At 38.2% G+C, this 13985-nt stretch overlaps 2 protein-coding genes across 7 annotated transcripts in view; one reads left to right on the forward strand and one right to left on the reverse strand.

Annotated features, from left to right (window-relative positions):
- GCNT3 (glucosaminyl (N-acetyl) transferase 3, mucin type) overlaps window positions 1–5198 on the forward strand; it is a 63363-nt gene extending 58165 nt beyond the window's left edge. For all 3 annotated transcript variants that reach the window (XR_013998651.1, XR_013998652.1, XR_013998653.1), the window contains 2 exons: window positions 2301–2410; window positions 5055–5198. The gene's annotated coding sequence lies outside the window, so the exon portion shown is untranslated. The remainder of the gene's footprint in view (window positions 1–2300; window positions 2411–5054) is intronic.
- On the reverse strand, window positions 1424–13985 carry GTF2A2 (general transcription factor IIA subunit 2). Of its 4 annotated transcripts, none has more exons than XM_081134977.1 (5): window positions 13897–13985; window positions 6314–6434; window positions 5419–5523; window positions 4170–4296; window positions 1424–1717 (listed from the first exon to the last, which is right to left on the reverse strand). In XM_081134977.1, exons 2-5 carry the CDS (start codon window positions 6383–6385, stop codon window positions 1692–1694), a joined length of 330 nt encoding a protein of 109 aa, XP_080991103.1. In that variant the 5' UTR covers window positions 6386–6434; window positions 13897–13985; the 3' UTR covers window positions 1424–1691. The 4 variants fall into 4 exon arrangements, with proteins under 4 accessions (XP_080991103.1, XP_080991104.1, XP_080991101.1 ...); XM_081134978.1 differs by having other exon boundaries at window positions 13541–13946; XM_081134975.1 differs by lacking the exon at window positions 1424–1717 and having other exon boundaries at window positions 4114–4296; window positions 13897–13968.

The raw sequence follows: 13985 nt of genomic DNA on the forward strand, positions 1-13985 counted from the left end.
AGTAACTTATTCCTTAATAGAAATTTCTACTGCCACTGTAAGTTTACTATCAACGTACCTGTCTCCTAAACACGATGTGGAACCTCCAAAGTAAAAGACCTTGATTTTGACTAATTGCAGTAAAAAAACATCCTAATTATGTAACCTTTTATAATTTGTTAAGTTTCAATTTTTAAATCTGTAAAAAGGGAACAAAGTTTTTTCAGGGCTGTGAAGATTATCCAGAATATATGTAAGACATATAGCACTTGGTGTCACCCAAATGTCATTTTGGCTACTATCTTACAAATAGTCTCTTCTGTGCTGCTAAATGGATCATTCGAGCATTAGTTGCTTAAAAATATATACCCATTGCCCTGGCCAGTGTGGCTCAGTTGGTTGGAGTATTATCCCTTACACCAAAAAGGTGGCAGGTTCGATTCCAGGTCAGGGCACATACCCAGGCTGCGGATTCCATCCCCAATCGGGGTGTGTTCAGGAGGCAGCCCATAGATGTTTTTGTCACATTGATGTTTCTCTCTCTCTGGAATCTAGTGAAAAATAACACCTATTACATAACATGCTTCTACAACTGAAACAGGGGGACTATGTCTAATATAAAGAACTGTTTAACTTTCTAACAGGTTTAGGAAAAGCCATCTGCTGAAGATTACCGCCAGCTCTGATTCTCAGCAGTTTTCATCTCTTTGTTGTAGCTTCAGCACACTGAAGTGGGGTTGAATTGGGCTGACTACAGGATGAGGGGCTGTCAAGAGCCTACCCTAAATGAGAAGCAGGGCGGGGTCCTTACTAAAAATAGTTGATCTTGATGCACCTGTAGGCAGCTGCTAAGTCCCAGGTGCTCAGCTACCCTGTCCCTGGGATTCTCCTCCTGGGCTGTTTCAGAAATGCGACATTTGTCATTACATATTCCTAGGTTAACACCTTCCCTTCCAGTACACAAAGATATGACATACATTTCGTAGGACTTCTTATTAAAAGTCTAAAAACTGGCAAAATGTAGATCATTTAAAAACATATACAACTTGACCAATATGGCCAGTTCAAGAAATAATTTACATGTTGTGTGGAGAATATTTTGTTTGGAAATAGGTTTTTTGGTTTTGTTTTGGCTATGGGAACTGTCTGAAGATCATGTAACTTTTCCTAATTCAGTTGTACTTAGCATTTTTTTTTACAGTGATGACTATCCTTGGTTTTGTACTTTAAAAAAAGGGTATTTCTAAGTAAAATTCCAATCCAGAATTTGGTTTTGCTCCTCCTGATGCTTTTATCAGCTGTTACAACTGATAAAACTAACCTAACTTTATTGAAATGAATGCATTTTCTAATTTCCTTTGCAAGGAGCAAAGTGTTCTTTCAAAATGCTTATCTAGTATCTTCACATTGCTAACTTAATAGCTCTACCAGTTATTACCCACAATGAGTTTTAAAATGAGTTTATTAAAGAATGTTATTAGGAAGGCAACGACGTTTGATTTGTCATTAAAAAAAAGTTCTGTTTCTTCATGCCATTATAGTAAAGGTAATATAAGAGGCTACAGAGTTACAAGCTTCTTGCTACTGGATTCTGATAGTATAGCACAGTGTAGTCATTTCTGCAGTGCTAGAATAAATAAAGTCTCTTCTATGCTTCTCTTTAAAAAGTGATGAACAGTAACAGAAGATGGCATAAAAGGCCATTTTTCTATTCATTCTGTAGTATTGGAGCCAGTATCTAGGAAACAGAGGAGAGAAAGAGCAACTTAATTTGAGCAACTTAATTTTTAAAATAGTATCTTAAAATAAAACAGAACTTATGGTGGTGATGGTTTGAGGGGTTGGAAAGAAGTCGGAAGCTGACCATGGAAATACCTTGAGGACTTAAATAACTTTCCTTTTAAGGCAGAAGTAAAACACACTGCTTAGCTCTCCATATTATGCTACAGAAAAACCAAGTTACACTACATTTGATTTATATAACTGCTAACCGTATTTTTTTCAGGTCCTCTACTGTCCCAAAATTAAACCACAAGGGCCATAACACATAATCAGAAGAGAATTATATTACTTAATTCCTGGTGAGAAACAGACCAAAATTCTAGCCACTGTCACCTTTTCTCTGCTGTTCTATCAGGAACCTAACTTTATTTCAGAAAGCTTTCAGGAAAAATGGGCTTACTTCATAGTAGCACTGCATATATCTGATTCCTAAGGAATGGTATTTTCTTAATTACTTAAACTTCAGCCTCTAAATGCTAAACCATATGTTTTTAATTTTGGAAAGAAAATTTCTAAGACTGTATTTTCTGCTGACACAGAGTACATGGTACACAACCTAAGCTTCTCTTCAACACTCAACAAGGTTTTCTTTGAAGATTACTACAATGTGTTGTAAGTAGGGCAAGCTCCTCAGGAACCACTGCAATAGGTAAGGCCGATCTGCTACTTTTCATCCACTTAAGTTTGAAAAAACAGATAACTTGTATCTTTAAACAAGAGTAATATATTCAAAGACCACCAGAAACTGGGAGCTCCTATAAGTAAAATACATATGTTTGGACTCTGATATTATTAATTTACTCAGAGGCCTTCTTTACTGACTTTTTGGTTCTTAGCTATGTTTCCAATGATTTAAAATGACACTCTACTAGTCTACACCTGTTCTGTCCAATATGGTAGCCACTGGCTACCCAAAGTTATTTAACTTTGTTAACTTTAATTAATTAGAAATTAAAGCATTAGGTTTCTCAGTTGCCCTAACAAAACTGGAGACAACATACATTTCCATCAGTACAAAAGTTTTAGGGAACAGTACTGGGCTAGATCATTAACTCATTTTGATAGGTCTAGAAGTTAAAAATTAATGCCCAAATTCCACAGTCTAGCAAAAACTTAAAAACCTAAAGGTTATGAGAATGGTATTAGCATAAATTATAAAAAATATGAAAAATATACATTATCTGAAATATGGAAATGTTATCTTGTGATCCAGTAACTATAAAATAACATTGTTTCTTGCTGTAATGACAAAAAAGGTGTAAGTATTTGACGACTATATTAAAAAGTCATATGCTTTTAAAGTTCTTAGAAGGATTAGTTAACCTGAAAGGTACAAATCATTGTAACACTGCTAGTGTCTAAGGCTTTCTGACATTTGGAAGAGACTATTTCTTTAAAAAGGGCTGAAGGTATAATTTCATGCAGCCATTAACAATCAGGTTTAAGAGAAGAGTTAATGACTGTTTGAAAATGATGTATTTGCACATGTGTATAAGTGCATACATATACTACTGTAAAGATATAAGACCAGTTTATACAATAAAACATTACAAGTGATATGTTATGTCCAGATGTCACAAATATTTTTCTTCTGTATACTTTTGTTGTCTCTACATTTTTTCAGTGATTATTTCTTTAAAAACCCAAAGTATATAGAACAAAAAACCCCAACCCATAACCTGAGAAATGTAGGGTATTACTTTCTATATTTCTCTTGCTTTTCAAAACTCCCCTTCTTACACAGTGACAGTCTTCTCTTTTTACTTTCAGGAATAGCTGCTTTAAACAAATGGTTCAGCTCATAAAGTAAAATTAACTGTACATTTAAAATACAATTAGCAAAAAGGAAATAACTAATCATGGAACAGAAAGCAGAGCTATATACTTTTTGAAACATTTAAGGACCTGAACAAGTTCCCTGGTCTCCTGGTCTGCTATGGAAAATACACCTGTATGGATGTAATGGATTACAGGAATGGGTATTTCCTATTATGACTGATAAGGTCCTTATGGTTAATTAAATCTTAACCACTTTTTAAGTATAAAATGTATAGGTATCCAGCAACACAGAAACTATAGAATAAATTGTCAAACACTTCCTTAGAGAAACTGATGGTTGTAAAAAAGCCCGATAAACACTTCAAATCTGCAGCTGAAATCCACCTCCCCTCCCCCAATAGATTCAATCTGGAAGCAGAAGCAGTCTATGTGTCACATGAAATATTTAGTCAGTAAGAGGCTTTTTTGAGATCTGGAATTCAGCATCTAGCTGAGGTAGAAGCCAGGTCTCTATCTGGGGGTGGATCACTGACCATTTGCCGCCTAATTTCAGATGGAGATTTTCTAAAGGCTCATAAAAACAAGATTTCAAGTAGCTTTGCTTTCACAGTACTTAGGTGAACACTTACTTTTACCATCACAGGCTACAATTTTCACTTTATCCACTTTTATAAGTTCTGTCACCTCTCTGAATTCAACATCATTCAATACAAAAGTCCACACATTATCGCAGAATCTGTACGTATTTAGAGAGCCCTTTAAAACAAAACATTTAGACATAACATGAAAAGTCATTTTCCCTCATATTTTTCTCCACAGCAAGTTGAGACTCAGCCACCAAGTACATAATTCTAACAGTATGATTCTTTAATATTTACCTTGCTTAATATTTTCTTAATTTTCATCCTAACAAAAAAAAATTTCTAGACAAATTTGCTAACGGAAGAGTTAAGAGTGTTAGCAGACTGTTTTTAGCACTGTCTGTAAATTGCTTACCTGAAATGTGAAGAAAGCTGCATGGAAATTTGAATTTGTATTTCTACTGCCCTCATGTGGCTATATTGTGAAAGTTCATTTGAATTTTTATGTCAACACTTTAAAAGAACATGTACAGTGGTACCTCGGTTTTCGAATGTCTCCGCTGACGAACATTTCGGTTTAAGAACGCAGTAAACCCGGAAGGAAATGCTTCAGTTTTCAAACGCCTCGGAAGTCGAACATGCCACGCGGTGTCCGCTGAGGGCAAGATCCTGAGGCCTAGCTGGCGGCTGTTGATCGCTCAGTTTTTCGAATGTTTCAAAACTCAAATGGTCTTCCGGAACGGATTACATTCGAAAACCAAGGTACCACTGTATTATTGTGTTTGTTAATTCTCCACAACTGTACAAAACCAGGAATTTCCTAGAAACATTAATTTTAATCTTGTGACTTAGCTCAGGGAGTTACTACATTAGCCACTAAGACTGTAATATTATTGTCCTGTGTAACTGATATTCTTTTTTTTTTTTTTTTAGGAGCAGGAGTTTGAAAAACATAACCTTATGGATTACTCTGTCACTTACCTTCAAACCTGCAGACAGTATTTCAGGCATTTGAAATTTCACTAATTCTTCAGGGAAGGTAGCCAAACATACATAGGCTGATTTGTGAAACAACTGAATAAAAAAATCTAAAATAAACTTTGTATCTCATGTTAAGTGGATGAACTTAGTATCAAGGTACTAAGTAAAAATATAATTTTGTTATTATAAAACATGTTCCAAAATCTGATTGAGCAATTTCTTCCTTTCATGACTAGTAAATATGTAGGGGTCCTAAAAAACACTGTTAAATAACAACCACTGGTGCAGGCTTCTAGATTTAGGAAAAAATCCTTACCCTGAAATTGACTCTGTTTCTGACCCTCTGAGCCAATGCTGCATTTATAGCCTTATCAAACTGAAGTAGAACTTGAAGGGCAAGTTGGGGAGTGATCTGTTGAGACTGAGGAAAAGTAAAAGTCATACATCAGAAGAGTATTAAAGACAAAATAAAAAAACACACGAATTATCATAAAAAATTTCACTGAGGCTAACCAGAGCCTCTAAGCTAGCACCCCTTATTTTCTTTTGCCATAGTTGACAATTAGGCAATCAGCCTGCATTATCTCGATACAACATATTTTGAAAAGAAAACATGCAGTGAGGTTATAGTGCCTGGACAAAACTTTGACTATCATTCCTTCATAGCATCTGGAAAGAAGCATTGATAAATTGAAGAAACCACATCTCTTTTAAATAAAAAACACAGAACCAATAATATATTTTAAAAAATCTAATAAATCTTATTGAAGCTCATTAAGTATATAAAAATGAATGGAAATACTTAATGTTCTTAGATGAGAGATTCATATCAAAATTAATTCTCTTGAAACTGAAATATAAATTCAAAATTCAAATTTAAATCTCAAAAGACTTTTAAAAATTGTTCTAATTTATCTTAAAGCGACATAGCATATGCCCTTTTTATATATATGAGAAAATCAACACTCTAATCTTTAACAAAAATATTTGAAAATTCAGATATATGCAACTATATCATTCAATCATTATTACAGTTTATGCTCCATAGTCAGATGGTATAAATGCACAGGAATTTGAGATTATTAATCTGAATACTGATTTACTGGGGCAAATAGTCTAAGATATTTAACCTCTTTGCCTGGAATAAGGGATATATAACAAGAATTATTATAGACCCCTTTAAATAAAAATGCTGATTTTTAGTCTCTTACCTGTATGAGCTCATCAAGGCTTTCCTGAAGACTGTTTCCCAAAGTGGTATTTCTGTATAACTGATATGCCATGGCTTAGGAGGAAGAAACTGTTTTTCTTACTCAGTTTTGCATTGATGTCCTAAAAATTTAACATAAAAGTATTTAAAAAAGTAACATTATAAATCATGTATATAAATAGTCTATACATTCTAATATGTACAATCAGAACTCTTAGTAATTGCAAATTTCTATATAATACTTTTAGAATTACAACAGTTAAAAATGATTTTTCTAATTATGTTACTCTGACATGGGCATTTATACTCCTTTATACAAAGTATAGCTATTACAATGACTAAAATGTACATCTTTACCATTTCTTTCAAAAGTTTGCCTTTTGACCTAGCCTAGAATTTACCATATACCATTCCTTTCTCCTTACTGCCAAGTCACTGACTCAGACAATCCAGCTCACATTTGCATGCCTTCCCTTTCATTTTCCTGTTCTCTTAAAATTTCATATTTATAGAGCACTTACTAAGAAGATATAGCACTGTGATGGATACTAGGGAGAGGAAGATAAATATACCCTCCTGACCTTAAAAATTATACTGTAGGGAGGGTAGCAGACACATAAAAAAGTTAAATTCAAAAGAGAAAAAGAACTGTGATAGAGATATACAGTGTACTATGGAGTCTGACTCTGGACTGAATGAGTTGGTTCACGCAAGATTCCTGGTTCTTCAAGCTAGTCTTTAGCCAAGCAAAAGAGGAAAGTCATCCTAGGCTATAATAATAGAATGATTAAAGCCATAGAAGCATGAAATAATAATTTGTAAAGAGAACTATAAATTGTTCTATATTCTTAGGGTATAGATATAAATAGGAAAATGGTAAAAGATGAGTTGGAAAATGATGGCATGGATGGATTTGTTCCATCAGGAGAGGTGCAGGGTTTCATAGCGAAGATAATGGGGAGGTACTGAAGCATTCTAGCCAGGAAAGGTCAGATTGGAAGCCATCTGAAAAATGTACTTGAGTGCAAGGTTAGAAAGAGATGAGGAATGAGGACTCCAAGAAGGTGGCAGAAGTACAGATTCAACAAATATTTACTGAGCATCTACTGCATGTCAGGTGTAAGATCCCTGATCTCATGGCACTTTCAGTTTAGAAATGGACAGGAGGAGATATCATCAAGGACGAATCATCAGGCAAAACTCAGCAAAAATGGTCACTTATCAATCTTCATATTACACGCCTTGTGAGCATTTCATACACTAGGTCATTTTTGCCTTCTTGAGGCCTTTTCTTTGTTTTTTTGGGGACCCCACAGTCACTTCTCTCCTCCCATTTCACTGGATACCACTACTGTGTATTTCTAGTTTTCTTTTGCTGGTTCTCCTCAGCAGCCCAACTTGTAACTACCTTAAGGCTTCTTATGTCTTCTTTATATACTTTACTCCCTTATTTACCTCATCCAGGCTTACGGCTTTAAGTACTGTCTGTCTGCTGATGAGTCTCAAATTTATATTTCCAGTCCTGACTTTCCCCCTTGTTGCCACATATAATAAAAATGTCTACTTGACACTGGATGGAATTATCAAGTAGGTGGCTCAAAATAAATGTGTCAAAACTAAATTCCTGATACTACCCCTTCAAACCTTTCTGCGCTCAGTTTGCCCACCTCAGTAAACAGTAAATCTAGTCTTCCAGTAGACAGCTCCAAAGCCTTATAATCAACACTAACTTCTCTCTTACTCTGCATCCAACGTGTCAGCCAGTCCTTTCAGCTCTTCCTTCTAGATGTAGCCAGATCCTGACAACTTTTACCATCTCCACTGCTGGCACTAAGTCACCATCATCTGTCACAGACCAGTAAGGGGTCTCCCTGTTTCTACCCTTGCATACCCTACCTCTCGCCTCCAGAGCAGTACTGAGCCTTTTAAAACATAAGTCAAACCACATCACTCATTTATTAAAAAAACCACAATGCCAGCACCTTTTCTTAAAGTGAAAAAGTCCTTCTAATGGATTGCAAGGCCTCCATGAGCTCCCGCCCCCTCGACGTTCCTTCTTCACCCTCCTCGCCCACTCGGCCCCAGGCTGGTCCTTTGCTGCTCTTCAATACAGCAAGATGTTCTTGCTTTAGGGCCTTTGCACTGGCTCTTCCTTTTGCTTTGAACCATCTTCTCAGGTACCTGCATGGTTCATTTCATTCAGACGGCTGATCACATGTCATTTCATTAGAAAGGACTTCTGTGACCAACCAAGGAACTACCTCCTTGCCCCCTCACACTGGCTTTATTATTTATATCATTGAGGCTGACATTACATATGCTTACTCTGTTCCCATCCACTAAAATAGGCTTTCCATGAAGTTATATATTAACCATCTACAACAATGCGTAGTATGCAGAATGTATTCAATATATCGGGTGGGCAAAAGTAGGTTTACAGTTGTGAATATGCGAGAAACCTTTTAATCTTGTATTATTAATTATTGTATCATTTATCTGTAGTATGTAAACCTACCTTTGCCAACTCCTGTATTTGTTAGTCTGAATATATAACCTGGTCATATGTCAAAATGCGAATATCAAATATTATAAATGTATTTAAGTGCAATTCAAAGATTTCTACTTTACTGAGGAAACTGAAGCAATGAAAACTTTCAGGCTCTCAAAACTGCATGTAACCACCTACCAATATCTATACCCATGTACTTTGCCCACCTGCCTTTCACTAATAGTCGAACAGTCCATACTGTCATCTAAATACGGTCCTGCTCCAGTGCATTAGGGCCTATCCTGTCAGCATGCTCATGGATATGTTCCAACAATACAATTATTCCTTCTCTCCCTCACCACCAAATTTCCCATCTCCATGGACCATTCCTATCAGCAAACGGGGTGATTTCTTCCATCTTAAAAGGTTTCAGCCCACTTCCCTCACCAGCTATATATACTCTTATTTCTCTGTTCCTCTTTGCAGCAAACCTTGTAGGAGTTGTCCGTTGTCTACATTCGCTGTCTCTCCTTTTCTCCCATTTGCTCTTAAACTCACTCCTCGTAGGTTTTTGCCTCCAGCATTCCCATGGAACATAGTGACGGACATCAGCAGCACTGCTAAAGCTAATCCTCATCTCTGCCTTCACCAGGCTTGAGCATTTCACACAGTGATCACTCCCTCTTCTTTGATAGAGGATCTTGGCTTCACTTCTGGGACACCATGCTTTTCGGGTGGTTTGTTCTCTTAAACTCACTGGTTCATTCTTCTCAATGTCGTTTGGGGGCTGATCCCCTTCCCCCTGAACTCTCAATGTCACAGACACCATGCTTGGTTCTCTGCTGCTTTCCGTCCATGCTCATTCCTTAGAGATAACATTCAGTCTCATGGCTTTAAATACTATTGCTGACAATTCCCAAATTCATACACTAGCACACACCTCTCCCCTGAACTCACTGCAGGACCCAACTGCCTACTCAACCTCTCTACTTTTTTTTTCCCATCTCAGGTGATATAACTCCAAACTTCTGTGGAATTTGGCAAAAATCTTTGAAGTTACCCTTCCCTTCCCCCAGCTCACCTCTACATTCAATGCTAGCAAACCCTGTAAACTCTACTTTCAAAATGCATTAAGCATCCAACCATTTCTCACCACTTCTATTGTTATCACCCTGGTCTGTGCCACTATCACCTGCCATCTGGATTACTGAAGTAGCTTCCTAACTGGTTTCCCTGCTTTCATGCTTGTCCCTTACACTCTTCCAACTCAGCAGCCAGGTGATTTTCTAAAACATAGGTTAGAACGTATCTCTTCTCTGCTCAAAACCTCCAGTGGCTTACATTTCACTAGTCCTTACAGTAATCTGGCTACCTATTATCTCTCTGAGTTTACCTACCATCTCTCCCTTGTTCTCACCCTTCTCACACTGGCTTCCTTTTTCCTAAACCATGACAGACATGTTCCAGCCTTTGAAAGGCTGTTCTTCCTACCTGAAACACTGTTCCCCCAGGTATCCACTTGGTTCTCTCCCTTTTTTTGGTTAATTCTCACCTGAGGATATTTTTTCCATTGATTTTTTTTTAAGAGAGAGTGGAAGGGACCGAGGGGGAGAGGAGACATGGAGAGAGAAACAAGGATGGGAGACACATGGTTGCCTCCCACACATGCCCCTGACTGCACCAGGAAAGGAACCTGCAACCGAGGTGCATGCCGTTGACTGGGAATCAAACCTAAGACCCTTTGGGGTGAGGGCTGACGCTCTAACCACTGAGACATACTGGCCAGGGCTCTACTTGGTTCTCTTAAAAACCAACTCCCACCTCCACCCTGGAACTTCCCAATCCCCCTATTCCTGCTATGTTTTTTGATGGCACCATCACTTCTAACATATTATATAATAATTTACTTATGTTTATTTTCTGTACCCTCCAATAGAATGTAAGTTCCTTCAGGGCAGGGACTTTTTTGTCTGTTTTGTTTACTGAAGTTAACCGGGCATCTAGAACAGTGATTTTCAACTTGTGTGCCACAAGAATTTTTAAAACATGCAATACCTGACTATTTAGTCAGGGGCACCGACCTCTTTTCTCTTAGATTGTCAAGTAAAAAATGACAGCAGCCAACACAACAATAGCCATTCAGTGTGAATGAATCAAAATTACATCTATTTTTTTGGTCAGATCGGCAAAAAATATGCTTTATATTAATTAGATTTTTAGTAACTAGTTTGTGTGTGTGCCATGAGATGAAAAAGGTTGAAAATCACTGCCACAAATCAATGAAACGGAACAGAGAACTGAGGAATAAACCCACACCTATATGGTCAATTAATCTATGACAGAGGCAAGAACATACAATAGTGTAAAGACAGTCTCTTCAATAAGTGCTGCTGGAAAAAATGGACAGATACATGCAAAAGGAGGAAACTGGATCACTTTCTTACACCATATACAACAAAGGTGGGGAACCTTTTGTCTGCCAAGGGCCATTTGGATATTTATAACTTCATTGGAGGGCCATACAAAATAATCAACTTAAAAATTAGCCTGCTAGCCCAGCCGGATGTGACTCAGCAGTTGAGCATCGACCTAGGATCCAGAAGATAGAGGTTCAATTCCTGGTCAGGGCACATGCCTGGGTTGCGGGCTTGATCCCCAGTTGGGGGAGTGCAGGAGGCAGCCGATCAATGACTCTCTCATCATTGATGTTTCTCTCTCTCCCTTCCTCTCTGAAAATCAATAAAAACATATTAAAAAAAATTAGCCTGCTATATTAGTCAAACATTTAATTAACTCGGCCCTAATGTGATGGCTGGAATTGCTTCTCTTTGGTAAGGCCTTGGCAGGACGTTCCCCACCCTTGATGTACAATAAACTCAAAATGAATTAAAGACTTAAATGTAAGATCCAAAAACATAAAACTAGAAGAAAACACAGGCAGTCAACTCTTTGATGTTGGGCTCAGCACTATCTTTTTGGATATGTCTCCCTGGGCAAGGGAAAAAGAAAAAAATAAACAAAGGGGGCTATGTCAACCTAAAGAGTTTTTGCACAGAAAAGGAAACCAGCAACAAAACGAAAAGACAATCTACTGAAAAGGAGAAAATATTTGCCAATCATACATCCTATAAGGGGTTAATATCTAAAAAATATAAGGAACTCATGTAACTTAACACCCCAACCCAAACAACTGAATTAAAAAATGGGCAGAGGACCTGAAGAGACATTTCTCCAAAGAGGACATACAGATGGACAACAAACATGAAAAGATGCCCAGCATGACTGATGGTCAGGGATATGTATATTAAACCCACAATAAGGTATCACTTCACACCTGTCAGAATGGCTATCACCAATAAATCAACACAGAACAAGTGTTGGTGAGAATGTGGAAAAAAGGGAATCCTCGTTTACTGTTGGTAAGATTAGTAAACTGGTGCGGCCACTATGAAAAACAGTATGGAAGTTCCTCAAAAAGTTAAACAGAACTGCCATATGACCCAGCAAAAAATCCAAAACACCAATTCAAAAAGATTTATACACCCCTATGTTTACCGCAGCATTATTTGCAATAGTCAAGATATGGAAACAACCTAAGTGTCCTCTGAAAGACAAATGGGTAAAGAAGATACATACATCTATGAAATGGAATATTACTCAGCCAAAAAAAGAATGAAATCTTGCCATTTGCAACAAACTGGACGGACCTTGAGGGCATTATGCTAAGTGAAATAAGTCAGAGAGACAAACACTGTATGATCTCTTATATATGGAATTTAAAAACCAAAACAAATAGCTCAGATACAGAGAACAGATTGATGGCTGGAGTGGGGGGATTGTTGAAAGGTACAAACTTCCATTTATAAAATAAGTCCTGGGAATGTAACATATAGCAGTGATTTTCAACCTTTTTCATCTCACGGCACACATAATTACTAAAATTCTGCAGTACACCAAAAATCATGTTATACTTTTTGCCAATCTGACAAAAAAAAAGAATCTAATTCTGATTCATCCACACCAGATGGCTATGTTGTATTGGCTGTTGTCATTTTTTTATTTGACAATCTAAGGGAAAAGAGATCAGTGTCCCTGACTAGTTGGGCATTGAATGTTTTAAAAATTCTTGTGGCACACTGGTTGAAAATCACTAACGTATAGCATGGTGATAGTTAATAATACTGTATTGCATATCTGAAAGCTCCTAAGAGAGTAGATCTTAAAAGCCATCACAAAAAAAGAAAAAAAAAATTAACTGGTGGTGATCATTTCTCAACATATACCAGTACCAAATCAAGATGTTGAAACTTACACAACTTTGTATCTATTATACCTAAGTTAGTGTAAAAAACCCCCACTATTTAAAAGTTTATTAAAATTACTTGCTTTAGTGACCTTAGTATATGTGCTGCCGAAGTGAGCATTTTAATCTTAGATTCTTAAAAATTCCTTGTGCAATGTTCAAATATTTTAGTTGTGTTATCAGCCATACAAATTAGTGCTCTTTCATTTTGCAGTTTAGAATAGTAAATTAGAAGGCCCTCATTGGGAAGCAACTCAAAGTCCTAGTCCTTGATCAAACCATCCAGCTGAATTCATTCCTTTGCAGAAGTTCGCATGAAGTCGGAAGGCTGACTTCAAACAAGCGAAGCAGCACACGAATGAGACACTCAAGGAATGCGCGCCCCCGATATGTTCGGCACCCCCACCCCCAAACCCCGGACGCTTAAAAACCTTCACCTGGCTAAAACGCAGCGCTGGGCTGAGGCGCAGGCCCTCCCCCCAGGACCTTCCAGCGGGCGCCCGGGGGAGAACAAGCCTCCCGCACGACACGCAACCGTCTCCCGCCGCCTTCCTCGCGTCCCCTTGCCTTCCGGGGTACCGGCCGCGGGGCCATCCAGGCATGGGGGTCGGTAGCGGGTCGCCCCGGGGGGGAAGGGCCTCGCCCTCCATGCAGCCCTAGGAGAAGACCCAACCGACCGCAGCCCCGGCACTGGGAGCGCGGGCACGGCTCACCCAGTACCTGCGGCGAACGCGCTTCCCGCCGCGGGGCCGACGGAAGCAGCCGCGCCAGGAGCCCAGCAGGAGGTACCTACCACCTCGGGCCCGACCACCTCTTTGGCAGCCACAGAAACCGCAGAACTCCGCCAGCGACCCGGAAGTGCTCGCGGAATCTGGAAGTGGC

Source organism: Miniopterus schreibersii (assembly GCF_964146895.1).
Source record: "Miniopterus schreibersii genome assembly, chromosome: 1".
Classification (NCBI taxonomy): Eukaryota; Metazoa; Chordata; class Mammalia; order Chiroptera; family Miniopteridae; genus Miniopterus; species Miniopterus schreibersii.

Excerpts from the sequence above, each read along its gene's own strand:
- GTF2A2 (XM_081134975.1), bottom strand. The coding sequence starts at position 6,385 with ATGGCATATCAGTTATACAGAAATACCACTTTGGGAAACAGTCTTCAG. Across the intron at positions 5,524-6,313 it reads GCCTTGATGAGCTCATACAG|TCTCAACAGATCACTCCCCA; the intron begins GTAAGAGACTAA and ends ACTTTTCCTCAG. Across the intron at positions 4,297-5,418 it reads GAAACAGAGTCAATTTCAGG|GGCTCTCTAAATACGTACAG; the intron begins GTAAGGATTTTT and ends TTTGTTTTAAAG.